Source organism: Semicossyphus pulcher, unplaced genomic scaffold (genome assembly GCF_022749685.1).
Source record: "Semicossyphus pulcher isolate SPU_LCO1_2020_fin unplaced genomic scaffold, fSemPul1.0.p SCAF_10, whole genome shotgun sequence".
Lineage (NCBI taxonomy): Eukaryota > Metazoa > Chordata > Actinopteri > Labriformes > Labridae > Semicossyphus > Semicossyphus pulcher.
The window spans coordinates 10,431,658-10,456,147 of record NW_027211604.1 but is presented as its reverse complement, the minus strand read 5'-3'; the positions used below and the strand labels follow the sequence as shown (position 1 = coordinate 10,456,147).

General features: G+C 41.8%; 2 protein-coding genes across 4 annotated transcripts in view; both read left to right on the top strand.

Annotated features, from left to right (window-relative positions):
• sptbn2 (spectrin, beta, non-erythrocytic 2) overlaps window positions 1-12,644 on the top strand; it is a 48,375-nt gene extending 35,731 nt beyond the window's left edge. The window contains exons 19-40 of one of the 2 annotated variants that reach the window (XM_069669176.1): window positions 27-563; window positions 859-1,061; window positions 1,168-1,258; window positions 1,460-1,606; window positions 1,851-2,114; window positions 2,379-2,603; window positions 2,720-2,809; window positions 3,000-3,278; window positions 3,368-3,498; window positions 3,613-3,817; window positions 3,925-4,299; window positions 4,391-4,635; window positions 4,735-4,873; window positions 5,013-5,097; window positions 5,622-5,818; window positions 5,998-6,122; window positions 6,210-6,285; window positions 7,040-7,117; window positions 8,174-8,352; window positions 8,436-8,609; window positions 8,719-8,761; window positions 8,867-12,644. In XM_069669176.1, the coding sequence (XP_069525277.1) occupies window positions 27-563; window positions 859-1,061; window positions 1,168-1,258; window positions 1,460-1,606; window positions 1,851-2,114; window positions 2,379-2,603; window positions 2,720-2,809; window positions 3,000-3,278; window positions 3,368-3,498; window positions 3,613-3,817; window positions 3,925-4,299; window positions 4,391-4,635; window positions 4,735-4,873; window positions 5,013-5,097; window positions 5,622-5,818; window positions 5,998-6,122; window positions 6,210-6,285; window positions 7,040-7,117; window positions 8,174-8,352; window positions 8,436-8,609; window positions 8,719-8,761; window positions 8,867-9,079 (4,101 nt within the window). In that variant the 3' untranslated portion in view covers window positions 9,080-12,644. The remainder of the gene's footprint in view (window positions 1-26; window positions 564-858; window positions 1,062-1,167; window positions 1,259-1,459; window positions 1,607-1,850; window positions 2,115-2,378; window positions 2,604-2,719; window positions 2,810-2,999; window positions 3,279-3,367; window positions 3,499-3,612; window positions 3,818-3,924; window positions 4,300-4,390; window positions 4,636-4,734; window positions 4,874-5,012; window positions 5,098-5,621; window positions 5,819-5,997; window positions 6,123-6,209; window positions 6,286-7,039; window positions 7,118-8,173; window positions 8,353-8,435; window positions 8,610-8,718; window positions 8,762-8,866) is intronic. The other variant, XM_069669177.1, reaches the window with a different exon arrangement.
• A 1,935-nt stretch (window positions 12,645-14,579) lies between these two features.
• Window positions 14,580-24,135, top strand: dpf2 (double PHD fingers 2). 2 transcript variants are annotated; one of them, XM_069669178.1, is made up of 12 exons: window positions 14,580-14,613; window positions 16,258-16,418; window positions 16,854-16,961; window positions 17,206-17,384; window positions 17,466-17,558; window positions 17,637-17,715; window positions 18,151-18,192; window positions 20,055-20,192; window positions 20,289-20,420; window positions 20,501-20,613; window positions 20,695-20,776; window positions 20,966-24,135. In XM_069669178.1, the coding sequence occupies exons 1-12, from the start codon at window positions 14,582-14,584 to the stop codon at window positions 21,046-21,048; spliced, it is 1,242 nt and encodes a 413-aa protein (XP_069525279.1). In that variant the 5' UTR covers window positions 14,580-14,581; the 3' UTR covers window positions 21,049-24,135. The 2 variants fall into 2 exon arrangements, with proteins under 2 accessions (XP_069525279.1, XP_069525280.1); XM_069669179.1 differs by lacking the exon at window positions 18,151-18,192.
• Window positions 24,136-24,490: the final 355 nt, after the last annotated feature.

The following is a 24,490-nucleotide window of genomic DNA, read 5'->3' as shown; positions in this document are numbered from 1 at the left end:
TGTATAATTTTTTTATGTCCTTTCAGGGGAAATTGGATGATCTGAGAAACGAGGCAGAAAAGTTGGCCAATGAACATCCAGATCAGGCGGGAGAGATCCAAGGACGCCTGGCAGAGATTCAGGAGGTGTGGGAGGAGCTGAATGACACCATGAAGCGGCGCGAGGAGTCACTGGGCGAAGCCAGCAAACTTCAGGGCTTCCTTAGGGATCTCGATGACTTCCAGTCCTGGCTGTCCCGAACCCAGACAGCTGTGGCTTCAGAGGACATTCCCACCTCTCTGCCTGAGGCCGAGAGTTTGCTAGCCCAGCATGAAAGTATCAAGAACGAGGTGGATAACTATAAGGAGGACTATGAGAAGATGCGGGCAGTCGGTGAAGAGGTGACCCAAGGTCAGACGGATGCCCAGTACATGTTCTTGGCTCAGAGGCTGCAGGCACTGGACACTGGCTGGCATGAGTTGCGTCGCATGTGGGAGAACCGGCACAGTCTTTTGGCCCAAGCTTTCGACTTCCAGACTTTCCTGAGAGACGCAAAGCAGGCAGAAGCTTTCCTCAACAGCCAGGTTAGGAAATTACACTATGGAACTATGGCTTCATTGAAAGTAAATCATGTATAATTAAACAGCTTCGCTGGCACTACAGTGCAATATTCAGTGCCAAATTCGACCGACAGTGTTTCCCTGAAATACATTAAAACATTGTGTTATAACCAAATTGTTGAATAAAACAGAAAATTATATTGTAGCAAAAGTTTCAATCTTAAAACGCCACTTATAGTAAGCTTAAAGCTGCAATCTATCTCGAAAATTGGGAAAAAATAAAGTTTTAAAGAAGTACATTCCTTCCCTTTCTGTGTAGGAGTACGTGCTGTCCCACACAGAGATGCCCACCAGTCTGCAGGGAGCAGAGGAAGCCATTAAGAAGCACGAGGATTTCCTCACCACCACAGAGGCCAGTGAGGAGAAGATAAATGGTGTGGTGGAAGCTGGACGGCGCCTCATTAATGACTGTAATGCAAACTCTGATAAGATCCAGGAAAAAGTTGACTCCATTCAGGAAAGGTCAGAGCAAAATAAAAGCAAGGGAAAACCCCTCATTAATGTCAGTGTCTCTTTTTAATTTCTAACTTTAAGACGGGCTTATACGGGTTTCTTCTTCTTTTTTCAGGCATCTTAAGAATAAGGAAGCTGCAAATGAATTGCTGACAAAGCTGAAGGATAACCGTGAACTTCAGCACTTCCTCCAAGATGGACAAGAGGTAAAAATAATTATTTCAAATCAAATTAAATAAAAGCAAAATTAATTAATTATTAAAGATGCTTAAGGGATTGATCTGAAAGTCGCTTTTGTATTTGGAATAAAAATGGCCTCTTCAATCATAAGAAAATTGCTACTGAATTTGTGTTAATCACTTCTATTTCTTGATAATATTAAACATAATGCTTTTTTCTCTCTGTAGCTCACACTATGGATCAATGAGAAGATGCTGACAGCTCAGGACATGTCTTACGATGAGGCCAGAAATCTCCACAGCAAATGGCAGAAACATCAGGCCTTCATGGCAGAGCTGGCCTCCAACAAAGACTGGCTGGACAAAATCGATAAGGTATGGCCATTTTTGTTTTCATTCATGTCATCAATTACTAAATACAAATCAAAGTAAAGATTTTTTACGAAATGTCATGTTTAAAAAATGCTTTCATATGCTGGTTAATAAGTTGACTAATGAAGAAGGCTACATACAAATTCATGAATTCATGTTTTCAGTGGAACAATCTGCCAGTTCAGATGTTGCCAAAGCAGCTAAATGAATGCAATTAAAATTTGTCCGTGTTTCCTGTCTCCAACAGGAGGGTCAGGCGCTGGTGGCAGAGAAGCCGGAGCTCAAACCTGTTGTTCAGCAGACCCTGGAGGACCTACAGCGTCAGTGGGAGGAGCTGGAGGGTACCACCCGCACCAAGGCCCAGTGCTTGTTCGATGCTAACCGGGCAGAGCTTTTCACACAGAGCTGCTCCGCTCTCGACGTGTGGCTGAAAAACCTGGAGGGTCAGCTGCACAGCGACGACTACGGCAAAGATTTGACCAGTGTCAACATTCTGCTCAAGAAGCACCAGGTAGACCTCAATCCACGCCACCTCTGATGTCAGAAATGATTGTTGTAATTTGGAGCTTTAATATCACATGATCATTAACTGTTATCTAAACTACATAAAGAAATTAAAGAATGTTATCTCTGCTTTAATTATAAGGATGTTTTATAGATCCTGAACTTGTTGTTCTGAGTGCATGAGGTGGAACTGGATAAATCTGTTAAGTGATTTATCTGCTGCCAGAGGTCACATCCTACTCTTCTTACATCTTTTTACTACCGTATATAGATGCTGGAGCACCAGATGGAGGTCAGAGAGAAGGAGGTGCAGTCCCTCCAGTCTCAGGCTCTGGCCCTTACCCAGGAGGACGCAGGGCTGGCTGAGGTGGATGGCCAGCAAAGACGTGTTACAGACAGCTTCTCCGGCCTACAGGATCCTCTCCAGCTGAGGAGACAGCGACTCCTCGCCTCTAAAGAAGCACATCAATTCAACAGAGATCTGGAGGATGAAATCGTGAGTCGGATCACCTGATGGCTGAATAAATTACAAGTAGTTTGTTGTAAGTGTTTGTGTTGTGTCATGTTTTTCCTGATGCTCATGTTTTATTGATTCTTCTGTTTGTCTTTCAGCTTTGGGTGAAAGAGAGAATGCCCCTGGCTGCATCCACAGACCATGGGAAAGACCTGCCAACAGTACAGCTGCTAAGCAAGAAGAACCAGGTACGCTGTTAATTAAAACACGTCTTAACATGTAATGGCAAACAAAATAATGAGTACTGTGATGCAGTTTAATTACAAGGAGGATGAAGTTGACTTACACTCATTGGTAACTTAAATTATTGGACTTCTTCACTGAGTCCTGACCTAAGATGTAGAAATTGCCAACGCACTGTTTCTGTTTCTGAATCAGACCTTGCAAAAGGAGATCCAGGGCCACCAGCCTCGCATCGACGACATTCACAGACGAGGCCAGACCCAGAGCCAGGTGGACGGGGAGAGACAGTCTGTCCTAGAAGAGCGCCTTGTTGAGCTGCGGGACCTTTGGGACCAGCTGATCGCAGAGACGGACAAACGCCATGCCCGTCTCATAGAGGCCAATCGCGCCCAGCAGTTCTATGCTGATGCAGCGGAGGCCGAGGCCTGGATGGGAGAGCAGGAGCTGCATATGATGTCAGAAGAAAAAGCCAAGGTAAGAGGACACAAAACAAGACAGGAATGCTCTTGGTGCAACACTTTTTCTCACAATAGAAAATTGCTTAACTCTTGTTTGTCTCTCAGGATGAGCAAAGTGCACTTGTGATGGTCAAAAAACACCAGACCCTGGAACAGGCGCTTGAAGACTACGCCCAAACCATTCACCAGCTCGCCAACAGCAGCCGCCTCATGGTCACCGGTGAACACCCAGAGAGGTGAGAGATCATAGAGAAGTTGTACAATCACATGCACTGGTCTGCCTCACTTTGTTTTGTTGTGATTCGGTGCTTAATACATATAATTTGAATAATTATTTTTAATTTGCACAGCGAGAGAATCACACTACGGCAAGCCCAGGTTGACAAGCTGTACGCAGGGTTGAAAGACCTCGCTGAGGAGCGTCAAGGGCGGCTTCAGGAGAGACTGCGGCTGACCCAGCTGAAGAGGGAGGTTGATGACCTGGAACAGTGGATTGCAGAAAGGGAGGTGGTTGCTGGCTCCCATGAACTAGGACAGGACTATGAACATGTCACTGTGAGTATTTTTTTTCTCTGTCACATGCTTTGGAGACACGGAGGCTCAGGGAAATTTAGCTGAATTAATTATGTTTCTCACTTTTGCCCTGATTTTTCTTTCGACAGATGCTAAGGGACAAGTTCCGGGAGTTTGCTCGTGACACCAGCACCATCGGCCAAGAGCGCGTGGATGGTGTCAATGGGCTGGCAGATGACCTGATTGAGTCGGGTCATCCTGAGAACGCCAGTGTGGCTGAGTGGAAGGACGGGTTAAACGAGGCCTGGGCTGATCTGCTGGAGCTGATAGACACACGTACACAAATGCTGGCAGCCTCCTATGAGTTGCACCGCTTCCATCAGGATGCCATGGAGGTGCTTGGACGTGTTAAGGAGAAGAGGGAGGGGCTGCCCTCTGACCTTGGTCGTGATCTGAACACTGTTCAGCATCTACACAGGCAGCACAACACATTCGAAAATGACATCCAGGCCCTCAGTGGACAGGTCAGTTATCTGTTAATAAAGAGAGCTTATGTGAAATTCCCAAAGAGGTCACGTGACTAGAGAACTGAGTGTCCCCTCTTTGAACTTCTAGGTGAACCAGGTGCAAGATGATGCCGCACGGCTGCAGAAGGCCTATGCTGGGGAGAAAGCTGATGACATTCACAGGAGTGAACATGCTGTGACCTCTGCCTGGGAAGGTCTGCTGGAGGCTGGTCAGGCCCGCAGGCTCCTCCTGCTGGACACCGTGGAGAAGTTCCGCTTCTTCAACATGGTGCGAGACCTCATGCTCTGGATGGACGGTGTCAACCTGCAGATTGACGCACACGACAGCCCCAGGTTTATCTCATTTTTAATGCTTGATTTTTCCATTAGCCATAACAATATTATTATAATAAAGTTTATGCAAATCTCTCTCTTTCCTCTCTGTTTTCCCAGGGATGTCTCTTCTGCAGGGCTGGTCATTAACAATCATCAGGACATCAAGTCAGAGATTGAGACCAGAGCAGACAGCTTTACTGCCTGTAACGAGATGGGAAATACTCTCATCAACAATAATCACTATGCAGCTGATGAGGTAGTGTGCAGCAGGTCACTTACGCTGTAATATGCAGTTAGAATAATTCCTTTTCAAAAGGGAACATTATTTAGGGCTACTTATGGATTGTTGCTTAACGTCTTTTGTGTCCTGTTTCTGAACGTTACTTGATTCACAGATCCGGGAGAAACTGGCTCAACTCCAGGAAAAGAGGGACAGGATCAACAAAAAGTGGCAAGACAAGATGGACCATTTACAAATTGGTATGCTTGACAGGTTTTAGGGCCACAATAATTGGACATCTAATGATTAATTAAACAGAGCCATGTCAAACAAAAGTGCAGGGGTTCGTTGGTGTGCACAAGTTGCTACAGGATGGAAGATAAGATACAAACAGGAATTTCCAGTTTAGAGGGCTACGGTTTTGTATGCAAATTTCTGTCCTTTGTCGAGATAAACAGCACAAGGCTTTAACGAATACACGACACAGAACTCTACAAAGCACAGTTAGATACATGTATTTGATTGGTGCTGATTGTGCTAATGGTAGAGGGCTTTTAGTTTGTCTTCATATGCTTTTATTATGAAGACAAACCCACTGCTCTTACTGAAATCAATGAAGACTTATTACTGTAGAGCTATTCTTGGTCTTTAAGGGCTTCAACTGGATGTGCTTAAGGTTTCTAATGCTGTTAATACAAATTTTCGAATGTCTCTCTAATTGTTAAATCTCACTCTCTTTTTGTTTTTCCTTTCATCTTCTGCCTCACTTCTGTCTGCGTCTCAGTGCTGGAGGTGTTGCAGTTTGGGCGAGATGCCTATGTGGCAGAGTCCTGGTTGGCAGGGCAGGAACCTCTGGTGCGAGCAGCAGAGCTGGGTGCAAATGTGGATGAGGTAGAGAGCCTAATTAAGCGCCATGAGGCCTTTGAGAAACTTGCAGCAGCCTGGGAAGACCGCTTTGTACTGCTGGAGAAACTCACAACAGTAAGTGGAGAGATGACTTAAATCAAAATGTCAAGTTTATTTAAAAATGTCTGTTCTGAGCGGCCTAGTAGATGTACAAGATGTTCCATCCACTCATCTATTGACGTAGGCACTGATTTGCCCTCACTCATGAGTCTTTAAGTTTACATAGCACTAATGAGTTCCCCTTTTGTTTTCAGCTCGAGGAGCAGGAGATCCAGAGGAGGCGAGAGGAAGAGGAGAGAGCACGGCGGCCCCCTACACCGCCCCCAGCAGAAGTGGCACAGTCTGAGACAGAAAGTCACGTACACGATTCTGCAGCCAGGTGAAACAAGACACAACAGCGCTGGTGTTTGGTATCTACGCAGTGTTTATCTTTTCCATTAACATGCTATTATTCTTTAAAACGCAGAACAAGTCTGGACCAGACCACGCTCAATCAGTCGGTGTCAGTGAACGGAGTACACAGCGACAATGACACATCGCAGGTGAGACCTGTTTGTTGTGTTTCTTTTTACGAGGTCTTTTCCATGTTGTCGTTCCTCATCTCTTACACCATGACATTATAATGTAAAATCCGTATCAGTCTTCCCCTCAGTCTGCCTTAAAAAGGGTGTAATATATATGTACACATAATACATAATATAAATGTATGAGTGTGCGTCCCTGTTCCTGTCTGTTGTACACCATTCAACAGTTGTTTTGGAGTATATAATGATGTGAATTGCTCTTATTCAAATGAAAGAACTATATTTTTCATGCTTGTTTCAGTATGTAGAGTACTTCTGAAAACATGTATTCAGGCAAAATACATTAAAATTATATGTATCAGCAGTGTTTTATATAAGGGGTAAGCTATTGTTGAGCTTATAGTGTGGAAGCAGTTTATTTAAAGAGAGAAAAACTCTCACCACCTCAGGAACACTGATTCGATTGGTATAAGGAGGGGGTTTGGATCATGTTAGGAGGCAGCACACTTCCATCCTGCATGTGTCTCAGAGGGGATGATGGCAGTCTACAGTGTATGTAAAGGTTGCAGTTATCACTACAGAGGAGAATCAGAAGCCATCTCTATTCATTGAACCTCGCTGACTGTTGATTCCACACAGTTGTTGACAAATGTTATAACAAGCCATGTTACTACAGAATAGTAACATGTCTGAAAAAAGTCCTGGAAGTGTAACCCAACTAACTTTCAAGTTTCAAAGACTTCTTAACATTTCTTTATTGCGTTTTTACCAGCAGTCATTATCGCTATCGTTGTCAGTGGGAAAGAAATCAGAGCCTAAACGTGTGTGTAAGCCAAAGCAGCCGGAGCGTGTGAGTACCAAGCCAACGGTCAGCTTTGTAGCTTCCCCCGTCGCCCCCCTTCACAGCCTCCGCTCAGCTCCTGGTCAACTGCAGCTCCTTTTCGGTTCTATGGAGAAGCATTTGCTCTCCGTCACAGATGCAAACCATCGCTTTTTTTTTTTTTATATTCATGCACCAAGCGGTTTCATTTATGAATCCCATTGCTGTTTGATGGCATGATGCTGATTCATGATTGTTTTCATGGATCAGTCTGCTGCTGTTTATGTGCTCAATTTGACCAGGACAGGAGTGACTATACGTGTGAAGCCCAGAGTTGTAAATGTGGTGACAATTGTAGCTGTTTCAAGTCATTTTATATGTAGCTTGTTTTAGTCTTTCTCTATATGTGTGACACCTCCTGTGATGTGAGAGTCATTTGATGGAGTCCTGTAATAGTACAGAAAAAAGGCAACACAAAGTTCTACTTAGCTGATGATAATTTCTTCTACTATCCAAATTGAGGACTGTAGATTTCATTTTAAAGAGTTATAAAGTACATCAGAGATTTAGAGGGTTTAAGGCCTCGGAGCGTTTAAGTTTAATTGTGTGTTCATATCTGTTTTGTCTGTGTTTGTGTGTTACAATGTTAACTTATCATTTATTCATTTGCCGATGTTCAATACAGAATTCTGATTTGAGTTAAGAGGCAGAGCTTCTCTTAAAATTCACAGTGTTTACATTTACATTCCTCGGTTCTTTAGAAGAACATTTTTATTTAAGACATTTTAAAATATCGACATTTAGACGATGTATGTTAAGTTTAGCATACATGTTTCACATACTTTACCTGTCTGTCTCGACTGACTGTAACTGTCCTGTGTAATATCAGTGTGCTGTGATAAAGTGGGCTGTCTGTACCCATGCTACACTGTTATCTCAGGTAATCATACAGTGTCGTCAGAGCGAGCCTCATCATGCCTTTTCATGTATGGCTGTGAATGGCCGCTTTGCTTCTCACTGCTCCCGTCCAACCACGTGTGTTTTCCTCCGTCCTCACTAACATTCACGTTCCGTTGTGAACCACAGGGATCAGAGTCCGAGTCAGTGAACGGACCAGGTAGGGATAGCGGGTTGGCTTCCTCTCGCCTCGAGCCGTCCGCCACGTTACCGAGCAGGGGAGGAGCAGAGTCAGAGCCAGAAACCATGGAGGGGATGCTCTATCGAAAACAGGAAATGGAGTCTCACATGAAAAAGGCAGCTACCAGGTGAGTGTGGTTGTGGGGGGGGGGAGTTGCTCAAGTGCAGTAAAATAAGATTGCTAATAATCCCATATAATTTGCTCCTGTAGGTCCTGGCAGAACGTGTACTGTGTCTTAAGAAAAGGAAGTCTTGGTTTTTATAAAGACGGAAAGAGCGCTAGCAACGGCATTCCATACCACGGAGAGGTACCCATCAGCCTCGGGGAGGCTGTGTGTGAGGTAGCCCATGACTACAAGAAGAGGAAACATGTGTTCAAGCTCAGGTGAGACAAGACTTTGCAAATGACATGATGGGGCCATATGAAATGGAGAAGATGCATATGTAGGACTTTGTAGCTTATCTGTCTAATGGTGAACCTCTTGTGTCTGCAGGCTAGGAGATGGAAAAGAGTACCTGTTCCAAGCAAAGGATGAGGTCAGTAAACACAACAGAGTTTCTGTACTAAGACAAATAATTAACAACAAATTGTGTAAAAAGAAATGTCTTGATGAAGCATAACAAAGGTTTTTTTCTCCAAAGGCGGAAATGAGCTCCTGGATCCGCTCCATCCTCGGCTCCATTCCAACAGGAGGAGGAGACTCGCCCGGAGGTCCGCGGGCGCTCAGCCGTGCCATGACCATGCCTCCCATCTCCCCCAGCTCAGGTGAAGCAGGAGGTGTTACCATGCGCAACAAAGACGGGAAAGAAAAGGATCGTGAGAAGAGGTTCAGCTTCTTTGGCAAGAAAAAATAGAACTCTTGTAAAATCATCGATGGAGGCTACATTTGTCAAAAATTCAACGAACTGAAGCAGGCAGAGAGGAAAGTCCAAACAGGTCACACAAACACACTGCGCTCAGTGCAGGCCCCGAGGAATTTGTCGACAGCTGCTGTACGTGGCTTACAGAGAACTTTGTTTCTTTTCTTTCTCTTTGATTCTCTCCCTCTCCAGTTTTATCTGTCGTTTTCTTTTTCCTTCACCCAATCCATATTTCACATTAAGCTGCACCCAACAATGAAAGCCCTCATCCAGCGTCAGCCGACCAGCAGGGCTCATTAGTCTGCGTCATAAACAGGTGTGGTTGGCATTAGCAGGGATTGAGGCCCGGTTCAGTTCAAATCCACCAAACGGCTCTCTTTCAGCATGAATCTTTTCTCTTCATGACTTGCTGAGCTTCCTTGGCGTCGTGTCGCTGATGAATGGATGGATGGTGGCTTTCCGCTGCGGTGCACTCCAGTTTTATTTCCCCTCTTCCACACGCTCTCTCTTTGGGAAGGATCACATCAGTCTCTTTCTGTTCTTGGTATTGATGTTATTAACCTGACCGAAATTATTGCTGTTATTATTATTATTATTTATCTTTTGCTATTGCTGGTTTGAGACAACAAACTAATTAATTTGACAGTAGATAATCTTGATTCATGTTGTGGAGAGAAACAAATTTGGTTAAACTAGTGGAGAGTAATGTCGGGCTCGCCCTTGTATGTATTATTTTGTTTTTTTAGGAATGACAGTTTATGAGGTGTTTTGAGAAAAAAATAAAGCTCATTAAATTTTAGCAGTGTGCAGTAAGTGATCACAAGAGTCATTGGGAAAATTATATATATATATATTTAATAAGTGGTTTTATTTTTTATTTTATCTCTAATTTTGCCTGTATTTGATTATTTCCTTTGAGTGATCTTTTCTGCTTGATTTTCAATTTTCTTTTTTTCTGTACAAAGCAGAGAAGATTAGTTTTCTAGTGTGTGTGTGTGCGTGACTGCGTGTGTGTGTGTGCGTGTGTGAGTTGTGGTGCTGTGGATTTTGCACGTTTATGTTATTCCTGATCGAACGTGGCCAGATGAATGCTGCTTTTCGCTCCGCAAACGCTGACGAAAGCCAGGCACAAGCGCAGAAAAACATTACTGGAATGATTTCATAAACTTAGCTTTCCTTTGCTTTGGTTTTTATTCTGTGTAAGCTGACATTACCAATGAAGTTCCTCAAGACGGTTACATTATTTCTGTTTTTAATCCTCTAACTTCTATTTCCGTTCTCTCTCTCTCTCCTGGTGTGAAGGCGTGGGGACAGTTTGTAGATAAAAAAAAGCTGAAGCACATTTTCTGTGGCAGACCGCAGGGCTGGTGCAGGACAGATGGACAGCTGGCAGGTTTCCTTACAGGTGAAGTGAAGGCTGTGGAAGTGAGATTGGATAGGCAGTGAAGAATGCGCTTTACGTGCTACCTGACAGAGAGAGGTGTACTGAGCCTTACTTGAACCCTCTACAGATACACTGAACCCCTTTTTACAATCCCATCCTCCATTTGAACAGTCTTACAGGAAGCTTTCTTAGTACGGAGAGAGGTGTTAAAAATGTGCCCTGTGGCAATGATCTAATGTATGTCAGTGGATTATATATGCAGGTACAATATGAATAAACAGTCAAATCTCTAACTAGCGTTTGCTGAGATGGAAAAAGTCCTTAATTGGCCGTTAGACGAGCTCCGAGCTCTTGCATATGTGGCATGACTTCATGTAGGTTTATACTTGTATGTGTCTCATCATTGCCATCTATTCTCCTCTGTGTCGATGTGCTCTGAAAACGTGAGATCGCTTCATATTCAGGTCGGAGAGCAACTAAATATGTGTAATTGGCATTTATTATCCAAACACAAGTTAATGGCAATCAAACATAGTAAATGTAAAAAATATAGGTGTTAATAAGTTTCCTCTAATACTGTACATGACATTTACAGTACATTGTGAGACTGTAGGTAGTAGTGCAATTTTTTATAAATATCTTGAGACATTGGATCGGATGTTAATTGTTATTAGAGCCAGTCACTGAAATTAAAGTGTTAATTTGCCTTTTCTAACTGCCAAAATGCAACAGGAAGTAACTGGAGAACAATTCTGAATTAAGGAGTGTTACGGATAATCTTACAAAGAGGTTGCAACTTGTTTTTTAATCGAGAGAGGAACTCTTTAAAGCGGGGTATTCGTATAAAGTATGCCTTGCAGGGCTGATCAGTCCACAGGAATGTCACAAATAAAACTGGAACAGCTGAAAGTAAACTTGTGTTTGGTTGCAGATTAAGCAGGTTGGCCTTATTTTCCAGTCCTAAATGAATGTGGAAGCAGGAAACGCTCAAAGCAAAGATCCTCCAAGTGGAAGAGAAGCTTCTGAACATCCACTTTAAAGACTAATGAACGGTTCGGTTAAGTTGACTGACTGTATCTGTCAGTAGGACTTTGTTTCCCGGGGTTATGATGGCAGCCTAAGCAGCCTTCAAAGTGGGAGCCTAGTAAATAAGGTCATTGCATACATAAGTGAGCCGACAGTTAGCGTACATTGTGCACAATTTCGAATGGAGGAATCATTCCTCCCCCAGTGGATGAGCTGGTTTTAGTGACTATTGCTACCTTTTCTCTGCTCTGGACATTGAACGCAGCATCCAGCTGGTGTTAGGGAGTTCAAGTCTAAAGGTCACACAGTGTATTTTCTTATCAGCTCATTTGAATGTGAACGATTCAAATTAGTTTGGCCAAATTGGTCACGTGAAGCAAAAATCTCTCTCATACTTGACATACTGTACACGAGCTCTCTCTCTCTCACACACACTCACACATTAATACTGTACTGTATATTTAATGCAGAACGACCCTGGCGATCCAGTCTGGCGGAAACGTCCTCAGCTGGCTGTGATTCGATGTTGCATACAGCATCCTTTTCCAATAACATTGTGCTACTGGTGAGCTTTGACCAGAACATGGAAAGTATGTATTCTTGATGTCAAAGAGATGAGATTGGTTATGAGAGTACTTGTAACGATGGAGTACTTAATGAAGAAAAAACACAACTTTTACTTGTTAAGTATTAGATACGAGTGAAAACAGACTGGTGACAATTTGAGCTTCCTTTTTTTAGAAGAAGGCAGGATCTTTGCTGTCTAGTGGGAGCTTGTATTTTTTCATCCAGTGGTCTGTCTTGCAGCATTTGATAAGCCTGTCCACCTTCCTTCATCTCTCATTACTTTGACGAATGTCTGTTCCTTCCTCTGTAATTCAGAGTTGTTAATACCACTACTATTATTAATTGCTATTATTACATTATTGCTACTGTTGTTACTATTACTACTACTGTTACTAATGCAACTTATTGCAAAAGTTATAACTGCTGTCCATTTTCAGGTACGTGTCTGTGATACCAGACCCTTCCACACGATGTCAGTGTGCTGTGGAGCATTTTCATTACAAATCGAGAATAATGTTTGTTGACTTGTGTATCTACATCTAATATTAGGAATAATAAAACATGATTTAATCAAAAACTTGACATTGGTGTGTGTTTTTTATGATAAATAAAAGGTTTGCCACCGTTTAGCTTTAATCTACTATTATTATGTGGTCAGATACTGTACATTAGTGAGTGGGATTTCACAGTAAAGACTGCAATTAGTATTACTTTCCAGGAATCCTTGAATGAACTATAGTAGGACTTAACCTCACTTTGTGTCGGCATGCTGTACGGAAATTGTTTGAGACATTCGGGGAAGTTAGTGTTTTTCTTCCTTAATGTTTGGGTATCAGAAAAGCCTGATTAAAATAAGAGCTTGAGGGGTTTCTGATTCTTACTCCTAAAAGATCAAACAATCCTACATTTACCATTAAGTTTGCAAGTAATGATTATTTTAGTACTGGATTATCAATTTTTCATGATTAACTGATTAATCGTTTAGTCTATAAAACTGAAAAATGCTGATCAGAATTTAACAGATACTAGAGTGATGTCATCGTGTTGCTTCTATTGTCCAACTAACAGTCTTTGCATAGAAGAAAATAGAACCAGGGGCGCTCGATTAGCTCAGTTGGTAGAGCAAGCGCCCCATATACAGAGGCCACGGCCCTCATTGCGCAGATCGCAGGCTCGACTCCCAGTCTGCTGATCACTTGGTGCATGTCGTACCCCACTCTCCACTCCCCACATTTCCTGTCTCTCTTCAGTTGTCCCATCAGTAAAGGCAAAATCCCAAAAATAATCATTAAAAGAAAATAGAACCAGCAACAAAAATTCAAATGATTATTATTAGCTACTAATTTTCTTTTTATGGCCACCTCTTTCAAACTCCTCCTCCTTAGTTTGTAACTCTGGATTTCTGTTGTGTTTGGCGGTGAGCTCCAAAAACTGATGACATCATGAGGGTTATTTTTTTATACTTTGAGAGGCATGTTCTACAGCAGGCATTATACATTACATGCTTTCACAAGCTAAGAAGTGCTATTTAAGTATGATACGACAATACATCTGTTGAGATGAAGAGAAGAGAATTAATAAATCACTTAATGCCAGCTACAAAATAGGGAAGCTGCTGCAGTGCTGTTATTCACAATGAATTAATGATGCTGCAGTAAATGAGGTCAGGGATGATGGAGTAGTGACTAACATAGAGAAGGTTTATGATGAATCAGTGGATGTCATCATCTAAGTGAGAGTTTTTAAGAGAAGGCCTAGTTTCACTACAGTGGTTTTAATGCTGCTGCTGCTGGAGGACGTTGTTGGTCAAAGATCTAAAAAAAAAAATAATGACCCAGAGGGATAACATAATCTAAAGGGCAAAGGAGAGGCTGAGGGAACATCTAATCTACATAATTCAAGGAGTTAAATTTGGCCTGATAAAATAAAATAATGACAAATAAAGATAATATTACAGGAATACAATTTGTAAATACAATTTGGTAACCGCTCAGATTTTGAGGACAGAAAGCGCAAAACTGACCCTGAAACTGAAGCAGCTAAATGAAATTCAGCAATCATTAATTTTAAAATCAATTTTATTGTTGTGAAATTGATCGCAGGAAAAGGATCTGTGGTTTAAGTAGTCCAGTCCTAAGAGGAACAATAAAACTCACATAAATTGTTGGAGAAATTTTTTTGCTCCGTTATTTTTAAATACCATTGTTGCATGGTGAGCTGTATTTGTGTATTAAGGTGCTGGGCTTCATAAAAAATGTTTTTACTAAAGATATGTTATTGGATCATTTATCCAACAAGCTGCTGATATTTATGAATATAATTTGTAGGCGTGCATTGCAATGCTTTGTAAAATAATAATAATAATAATAATAATAATTATTATTATTATTATTATTATAAATGTAATGGCACAACGCCGCCAGTAGAGGGCGCTAGGCTTCACTTTCCTGCCCGTTCTGCCTACAAGTCCTGACAGAGGGCATACATTACCCGCAGCCACTCTCCCCGTGTAGAGCAAGATGGCAGCTGTTGTTGAGAATGTTGTCAAACTGTAAGTGTTGTACTTTTCTACATATCTTACACCTGGCTTGCTGACGCATAGCGCGGTCACATCATAACGGCTGTATCATCACACAGTCACTGACCGCGGAGTTAGCTAGCTTAGCAACATTTCCACTGACTTACTGGAAAGATTAGCTTACGCTGTCGGACCGTCGAGTGTGTTCACATCCTGGAATGGAAGAAGTGTAAGTTAGCAGGCACGCAGATGACGTTTCTGAAACATGAATCACGAGTCTGTTTAATAGAACATGCGTCAGTTGCATTATAAATGTATTTATTGATAGATTAAGGTTACTTGTTGTGTGTTTCTTGTCAAACGGCTACTGTGGTGCTAACGTCAGGTAAGTACAGCAGCTAGGTGCTCGCGCGCTAACAAGCTAAAGAGAGTAAAATTGTGTTTAGCGCAGGCTGGAGTACTGGAGTACTGAAGCGACTGACTGAGCTAGTTTATAATGAATGAATGAAAGACTGGCCTTAAATATAATGAGCACAGGGTTATGGCTAATAGCTAGTAGCTTTCACAGTTTTACTTCTCAAGTTGTAACTCTTGGCAACTGTCAAGTTAAAGTTTCCTGTGAACCGTACCTGGTTGTACTTTTAACATGCTTCCATTTCCGGTGTCTTCACCTTGTGGAGGTGCCCAGGTGGCTGATGATTGGACGATTTACGATAATTACATGGATTTGGCTAATCCATTAGTAACAATGGCAACGAATAAAAGGATAAAAACTTAAGAGCCCAAGCCAGCTCCTCTTAAAAAAGTACTTTAATGAGCTTCTCTAATGGATGTTGTTTGTTTATTTCTGTGCTAACTTCATATTTAAATTCCTTGAAAAAAATGGTATCTCAAATAAGTCCTTATAAAATTGGTAGAAAACTATACTAAAATGTATGTGGAAGTCATATCTATGGGTTTGAAATGAGAAATAATGACATAAATTACATTTTGGTTCAATTATAACAGTTTTGTTGGTTTGTTACCGTCACTATTTGTAACTGCACCATTAAAAGAAAACTCCAGTTTAGTAAATAGCAGTTAGGCAGCACAGGGAGATTCACAATGCAGAATTCTTCATTTCAAGACATTATCTATTGAGATTTGGCATTCAAGTTTTAAAGTCTGTAAGTTTTAAACGATTTACAACAACACAGTAAACTCTTGTTTCTCTCATCAATGCTCAATTGCTCAATTTCACTGGAAAGTGCCTTGCTCCAGGGCATCATAACAGTCTCAATAGTTGCAGCTGTTTCATGAGGGGACTATTTGTTTTCATCTCTTTTCCTTGCCAGCACACGAGCACAGTCATTTGAGTATATTTATGTTGAAAACACAGAACGTGTGCTACTTTGCTGACTACCAAGCTCTTTGTTATTGATGTACCAACAAAAGAGCACCTGCTTCCTCTACTCTCACTAATGATTTCGTCTGAGCTACAAAGACGCTGTCTAGTTAGTGAGCTGCTTTTCTAAAGTGGCAGCTCAGCAGAGAAAGACAACGGGCTTTAAACAAAACTGACAGAGGGTTCAAAGTTTGAAGTAAGACTGCAGTGAAGTTGCCACACCTGCTGATTGTTCTCTCTGAACCAGAATAGACAGAATAATCATCACTTGGCTCTGGTTCTGTGTGTGTCAGGTTGGGAGAGCAGTACTACAGAGATGCCATGGAGCAGTGTCATAACTACAATGCCAGGCTCTGCGCTGAGAGGAGTGTCAGGATGCCCTTCCTTGACTCTCAGACCGGTGTGGCTCAGAGCAACTGCTACATCTGGATGGAGAAGAGACACAGGGGACCAGGTAAGACACAGAACATGTAGTATACCACAGAACTTACTGTATGCCTCCATTCAAGATGTTAATTTGAGTTTATGCTGTTGCATTTGTTAAAATTTGCCCCTGAAGTTCTTTAGAATCCAGAGATTTACTCAACAGATAAAAGAGTCTAAAACTTTAGCCAATGGCTTGTGTCTTCCATGTTCATTTTGTAGTACATTTTCAAAGCGCTAAAAACAGCTTGTAGAAAGAGTGACTTAAGAACCAATTTAATTTGACTTAAGCTTGGAGCTAAATCTGAATGGCAATGCTGCATGTGCTCACAAGGCGCATGCCATGCTGAAGGAAAATAGAAATTCAGATGTAGATCTTTCTGTCAGTTTGTCAAGAAACCTAAACGTTCAGTAGAAAACAATCCAGCTCAGTGGGATAAAGATGGATGTGTTCTGTCGCCCTCAGGCATGGCCCCGGGGCAGCTCTACACCTACCCATCCAGGCGGTGGAGGAAGAAAAGGAGATCTCATCCTCCAGAGGACCCCCGGATTATCTTCCCTCCTGTCAAGTCAGGTACCTGCTCTGCTGCTTTTCTTTTACCTTTGCAGAAAAACGCCATAAAAGGCTGTGCTTTCCAAAACTGTAAGATGTCTTACTGTATTTTATTAATGATTTATCAATGAGAGGTTATGATGTTCAGTTCAATTAAATTCAACTTTATTTGTACCTGTATCGGTTTTATTTTTCCAGATAAAACGTACTTCATAGTGTTTTTCTTTTGTGCTTCTGTCTTAACTCTTTTGTGTTTTCTTCAAAGAGGTGGAAATTGGACTGAAGAAGGATGCTCTGTTATCAGCGGACGGCAGCAGCCTGGAGGCTCTCCTGAAGGGGGACTCTTTGGAAAAACGGACGGCTGCAGAGCTGCGAGGGTCAGAGGAGGATTCAAACCAGAGTGACTACACCGGCAGCCTGAACCCTGCTGCTCGGATCAGAAAGGTTTCTTGTTTTAAGCCTAAAGCTTTAAGATCATGTGTTTGGATTCATAGTTTGACTTGCTGATTACTTTCTGTCTCTTAGAGAATCCTTGAGCCGGACGACTTCCTGGATGACCTGGACGATGAAGACTATGAGGAGGACACGCCTAAAAGAAGAGGCAAAGGGAAGGGGAAGGTGAATAACTATCCTCTCTCATAAGTTCATCCTAACTCTGTGTACGTGCGTTGACTCTTATAACGTCTCTGTCCTCAGGGTCGAGGCGTGGGCAGCACCAGGAAGAAGCTGGACACGGCAGCGCTGGAGGACAGAGACAAGCCATTCGCCTGTGACAGTGAGTCCTGATGGGGGAGGGTGGAGCATGTGACCTAATGCTGACAGGTGTAATGTTTGGTGTCATGTTTGTAATCCAATCAAGCACAGACTTAGCAAGAGCGTTCAGTCTTTAGCGACTTCCTCGCCATCTTCTCTCCTTCTCTTTACATAATGCATCGTCTTTCTGTTTGATAGACGTAAAGCTAGTGTCGTATTTTTGTCTTTGTCATTATGAAAACATACATGTCTTCAGATCTTTCCATGTACCGGGTTGAAATGTTTCTTCTTCTTCTTCAGTGTTGTCAGGCTATATCTGTCCTGCTTGATGTGTTGATTCCTCTTTTGTGAAGCATTTTCACTTTCAGCCGCAGTTCTGATTGACTGACTGTCAGTCTGTTTCTCTGAGTATCTTTCTGTGCTCTCTCTCTCTCTCTCTCTTTCTTCTCTCTTTCAGACACTATCAAACAAAAGCATATTTCAAAACCTTCTGAAAGAGGTATATTTCTCTCATTCCTTTTCACTCCAGTCTGCCTTGTCTTTTGTCTTCACTGCCTGTGTGATTTTTCTGTCCGTGCAGGCTTGTTCTGTGTGAAGTTCAGTTCATAGGGCGATGTTTTGTTCTGAGTATTACTTAAACATCTTTAACTAGGCTTAAAAAGGTCATGACCATGTTATTACACACCCCAATTAAACAGTAGTCCGTATGATATGAGCCGTCTCAGCCTACAAAGATAAGCTGTGGTCCATGAAAGTATTTCCCCCCTCGATCTGGCCCTGAACTCCCCACAGATTTAGATAAGCTACCATCTGGATCCTGCTGCTGTTTTTCTTCTCTGTGCTTTGTATTTTGTCTCGCTGCTTAATGTGTGCACTTTTACTGCATTACAGTGCTTCTTTTTTTCGCTCTTTACTCCTCTTCATCACCCCTGCACCCTGTGAAGTCTCATGCCGTGTTCTGTGTTTTAGAGTCAGCTGCTTTTTGGTTTTGAGTCAGTTTAATGCCCGTTGGACCATTTCAGGTAGAATTATCGGTCTGCCACTGTGAACATTTATTCACGCATGTGACTAGCCGCGTCTGTAGCAACTTCGCCTTGCAGAAAACCACCCAAAAGAGGGGTCATAACTTTAACAGTTTAAAAGATGATAGATGGGATGTTAGCTTTTGAGGAAATGAAAATGAGAGAAAGCACGGAAGTGAAAGAAGAAGTTCTTAGTATATCTTATGACAAACCGCACTCACACCCTGTTACAAAGGTGACTCACAGAGGCATCTTTGTCCTCACTAAAATCAGTGAACAACCCCACTGGCTTTTCCTCCCTCACTAATAAATGGAATATAAATCAGATCAGACATTTACATTGTAGTTAAGTCAATGTATTCATGTCATTATGAGAGAAATGGAGGTGTTGAGTGAAATTACCATGTAACTATGTCTGTAGTAAAACTCTGCTGATCGATATCTTTAGTTGAGGAAGTTGTAAGGCTCTCACACCTCTGCACTTTATCAGCATCCTATTTACAAATTAAAATGTGTGGTGCTGAGTTCTTATCTTTATGTGGTGCTTAAATACATGGCTACCGCAGAGCTCTAAGAGGATGTGATGGTGCATGCCATTTCCCGGAGCATGCAATTCATGTTTCCGCGCTTCCTACGCGTATCATGTCATTTGGCCTTACCGGATATTAATCTGATTTTAATATCAGAGAAGGTGGTCTGCAGTTTCACATACGTCATCACTTCACCACATCAATGCTGTTTAAGTTTATTAAATTGTACAAGCCATACAACACATACTCTACAAACCAGCTCAAGATGGGGAGAAAGGATAAAAATGCAGCAGGAGGACAGATGCCATCTTTTTAATGCCATAAAGTCTCAAAATCTGGCGCCTACATTACCCACAATACACTTGAATTGCTGACAGTTGAGATGGAAACTGTTATGCGAGCAACTAATACAGAGAGATGAGGAGCAGGCTGCCCACGTCTGCTGAGCTCACTTGTAGTCTTCCTGTGGTTAAACTTGTAGTCTCTGCCTGAACAGATGTTGACTCAGGTGACATCACTTGAGGCAATTCATTTAACTTTACTATGTATGCGAAAGGATTCCCCTTAAGATTTGTATACAGAGGGCACATATATGTCAGACTGCATGTGTGTGCGACATAACAAAACTCAACAGACACATTTATAGAACGTGTTTCTGTGGCTCTCAGCTGCACTATTAATATCTTTTAGTCAGAAGTGAAAATGCCTCCATGACTCATCCCCTTTTCACAGCTAACTTTGCACCGCATGGATTTAATTATTGTGTTCTTTGTTTTCATATACGTTGTCTTTTCTGGTTTTGGTGGCAGTTTGTGGGAAGCGCTACAAGAATCGTCCAGGCCTGAGCTACCACTACGCCCACTCCCACCTGGCTGAGGAGGAGGGTGAGGAGAAGGAAGAGATGGAGATTAGTGAGCCTGTCCTGCCGCTGCCAAGCGAGCCCAAAAGTAAATGATCATTCACCCATTACATTTCACTATTTGTTCAATGCAGAGCCGAACTAAACACTGATGATCTCTTGGTGTTTTCATCTTGTGTCTCAGCTCCGAAGAAAGGCCCTGATGGTATCGCTTTGCCGAATAAATATTGCGATTTCTGCCTGGGAGACTCCAAAACCAATCACAAGACTGGGCAGTCAGAAGAGCTGGTGTCCTGCTCCGACTGTGGACGCTCAGGTGCGTTAGAGACACACGGCTGCTGTGATGGTGCACTAACAGGAATAGACTGTTAATTAATAACATTTTTCTGCACACAGGCCACCCCTCCTGCCTGCAGTTCACTCCCATAATGATGGCAGCAGTGAAGACATATCGCTGGCAGTGTATAGAGTGCAAGTGCTGCAACATGTGCGGCACCTCGGAGAATGACGTGAGTCTACCTACACCCAAATGTTTTTATGTGTTGTAGTTTGTGCAGAGTGTTAAAGAGTTCTCATCCCGTTTCTTCCAGGATCAGCTTCTGTTCTGCGACGACTGTGATAGAGGCTATCACATGTACTGTCTCAATCCACCCATGTCTGAACCTCCAGAGGGTAAGTTCATTTAAACATTTAGTGCCAAACATCACACATTTCATTGATAGAAATTACAGTGCTGAGGCTCTATATCCAGCCTGACATAGGGTGGTTTTCCTTCACGTACTTTTGGCTCATGGACCTGCAGCTTTAAACTTCTCTGACATTATATGACACAGTATATTTTGTCTGTCTTTCCCCCCTCAGGGAGCTGGAGCTGTCATCTATGTCTGGACCTTTTGAAAGACAAGGCATCCATATACCAGAACCAGAACGCCCCACCATCGTGATAGCCGCCCCCGTCTGCGCACACGCTCATTACTCAACCGTCCCACAGCAGTCATGTTTTACCCTGCAAGATAGAAAAACAAACTCCCCTGACGAGCTGACTGTGGAGGCAGTGTGTTCAGAACAGACAATGAATTGTGAAAAGGGAAGTATCCCTTACCAAACGGGCCTCACACAGCTTCAAATATGACTGTTGCGCAGTTCAAAGCTCAGATTCATATCCATTGATTTTTATTTTCACCTCTTTGCCACGCAGCCAACTTGAGCAGTTCTAAACTTCAACAACACACATCATATTCAGCCAGAATCTGACTCCCTGTTCAGGTTTTTTTACACGTACGCCCACACAAAGTTGCTAAAAGCTGGTCTCTTTTTTGCAATGTACTGATTTTACGACTTGAGCAGAAATATAGCTTGGATACAAGTAGCATGCCTGTGCTTGCTATCATAGAATAACCAGACATTTTATAATATTTATATATTTCTATGGTATATAATAGTTTTAAGTATGTACAAACTAGAGAGAATAGTGGTCATGAAATGATCTTTTTATTGGTGCCCATCTTATCATACAGAAAAAAATTCACAACCATTTCTTTTATCGTGCTTCTGATATTTAGTGATTCACTCGATAGAGTCAAAGGGATCTGCTGAGACTGTAAAGGATGTCCCATCTCGTCCACTGCCACTGGCCTCACACTAGCAAACGCACTTAAAACAGCAATAGAAACCCTGTTCTTGTCAAAGTGGCTCCATAAGCTGCAGAATGTAGGTGATGGCAGGTTAGACTTGTGGCTGTTTGAGCTGCACAGAGCTCAAAAGAGACACAAAGCAGACGCGTCTGCACACCTGGCCTGTTTGACAGATGTGATAATGGTATGATGATGATGATGATGATGATTCCAGTCAAATTTAAAACAAACCCTACTTATTCAGCCAGGTTAAAGGATACAATCCTTCATTGCTGTGTTCTAGCAGTTTGATGATCACGCACCATATCCAATATCTGTTAATGTTGTGACACCACCAGAATACTTTAATGTAACTGAGGACTATGCGATCTTGTAGATGGTCACGTGCTGAAAATGTTAAAGCAATATAAGAGCTCCTGTTGGGCGCTGGGATGACAGGGACTGATGGCAGATTTTATCTGTCCATAGATAATGTGCGATACTGTAAATTTTCTTTCTCCAAAAACCTCTATCACAGACTGGGGGACTGTGGCAGCAATTATGGATGTTTCCATATTGTAAAAAAGAGATTTTAATGTGTATATGTATAGCTCTATGGAGAAATGGCTCTCTTTGTTACTGCTTGCGTAGTTTTATTATGCAATGGTTTCCTTCTGTGGCGAGGCTAAAAGAAAAAGTCTGGCTGAACTGCAAAAGCAGTTATTTTACCTCAAACAGAAACAGTATTTAAGGGATTGAAACATGCTGTTGATAGACGGGACACAGGCAGCGTGGCGAATAGTGCTGAAAGGTGCAGTGTCTGCTTCAATAACTGCATATTCTACTGGTAAACAAGTGCATGCTCAGTAATCGTCTGCATCTCATATACTATGTAGTCGTCTCAGCGTTAGGTCTGCAAAGGTGATGGGAAGTGGTGTAATATAAATTAACCATGCTATCATGTTGTTTCAATAGCCAACTAACAATTACTAAAGCATTACACGAGTATAACTTGGTTTATTTTCTCATCACGTATAAACTTAGTCATTTAGAGACAGTGGCTACTAGAATATTTTGCTGGTTGTTTTTGTATTCATGGATGATGTTTGCGTACTTGATGTGTGGGACATTTTGGGACTTAAGTGGATGTTGCTTTCTAGTTAATCCTGTGATCCAGGTCTCACCTGAGCCACTCTCTACCAAAGCTTGAATCGAGAAGCAAAGCCCATAATGTGATTAAGAGACAAATAGTGGATTTGCACTGTTGACATTGAATGCTTAAGTAATGATGGACCCTGTATCCAGCTTCAAGGCTTCACTCAGAGCAAAACCAGCAGGTGGACTCCCCTAAAAGGAGCTCCACCTCTTGACTTCATAATATATTTTCAATATCATCTTTTGGTTTTCCAGTCTCGAGCTTTGAGAGAGAATGGTTCATGACATCAGTTACAGTTTAAAGCAAGATCATAGGTTTACATAGCAGGTGGACTTTAATTTGGATCATGATGGAATGTTTTACTGTAAGAAATTTGTCTTCAGGAAAATAAAATAGTAGGCACTATAACCTGCAGATTTTTTCCCCTGTTTTTTTCATTCACCATTTGACAACAGCATCTGGAAAAATGAATGATGGATTGGGATAAAAACAAACAAGCACACCAAAAAGACACTGTTTAAGATAATGTGTCATATTTGAACTAACTAAATCAATGTGTTTCTGAGCGTACAAAAAAGACAGGGAGTTCCACAAGGCTCCATCCTCGGGCCTCTACTGTTTGACATCTACATCCCACCACTAGTTCAGATTGAAGTATTCATACAGATGAGATAGAGAATTCTTTTTTTGACAGTGTCAACAAGTTGTCCTTTACAGGCACTGAGTAGGGAAAGTGAATGTTAAAGATCACAAACCAAGACAGAAATTTGGGTGTAAGAATAGATATATATTTCTGCGTTTAATAAAATCTTCATACTATCACCTCAGGGACCAAAAAAAAAACGTACTCAGCAGGATTTCTTAAAAGTTGTTCCTCATTTTACCCTCTTAGTCAAATAATTGATTGAATGTTTTCTGGACATTAAACATTTCTGCCCTGCTCTTACATTATGATTTGTCCTGCCCTCTCAGATGGTCTGAGGCTCGTCTGCTTTGTGTCACCAGAGCCAAAACATTTACCATCAGTATTATTTTTTCAATACCTTTTAAAACACAGACTATTGCTGCTGTTTGATACTGCATTTTATTGAATGAAATATGTTATTCTTTATTGCACTGCACTGTAGCTATACTGTTTTTCTTCTATTTTGTTTTTAAACCCTATTTAATTGTCTTTTTTCCTCTGCGACATTGTTGTTCTTGATAAAATGAGCAAGAAATGTAAAATTAACCTGAAATCTCTCTTCAATAGTTTTACCATCTGAAAAATAATAAAAACCCTTTTAAAAAAAATAAAAATAACCTACAGCTGTTCAAAAATATTTTGTCTTACTTTCACAGATAGCATTTCTGTATCCCAACAGAATGCAAAAGCTACATCATACATGAGCGCAGACAACCAGGTTTGTTAAAAACAAGAAACCTAGAGGACAATATTTTTAAATTGGCCTACATATGTTTTTGTAAGTATTATATCTTATGATATACTTGAGAGGAAGCAGGGTGGTAAGTAGATTGAAGTATGTGTTTTTCTTGCTTACTCCATTAGATGGCGGCCATGGACCGACTCAGCTCTACTGAATGTCTCCAGGTGCACGTCCAGCCATTCACTATCAG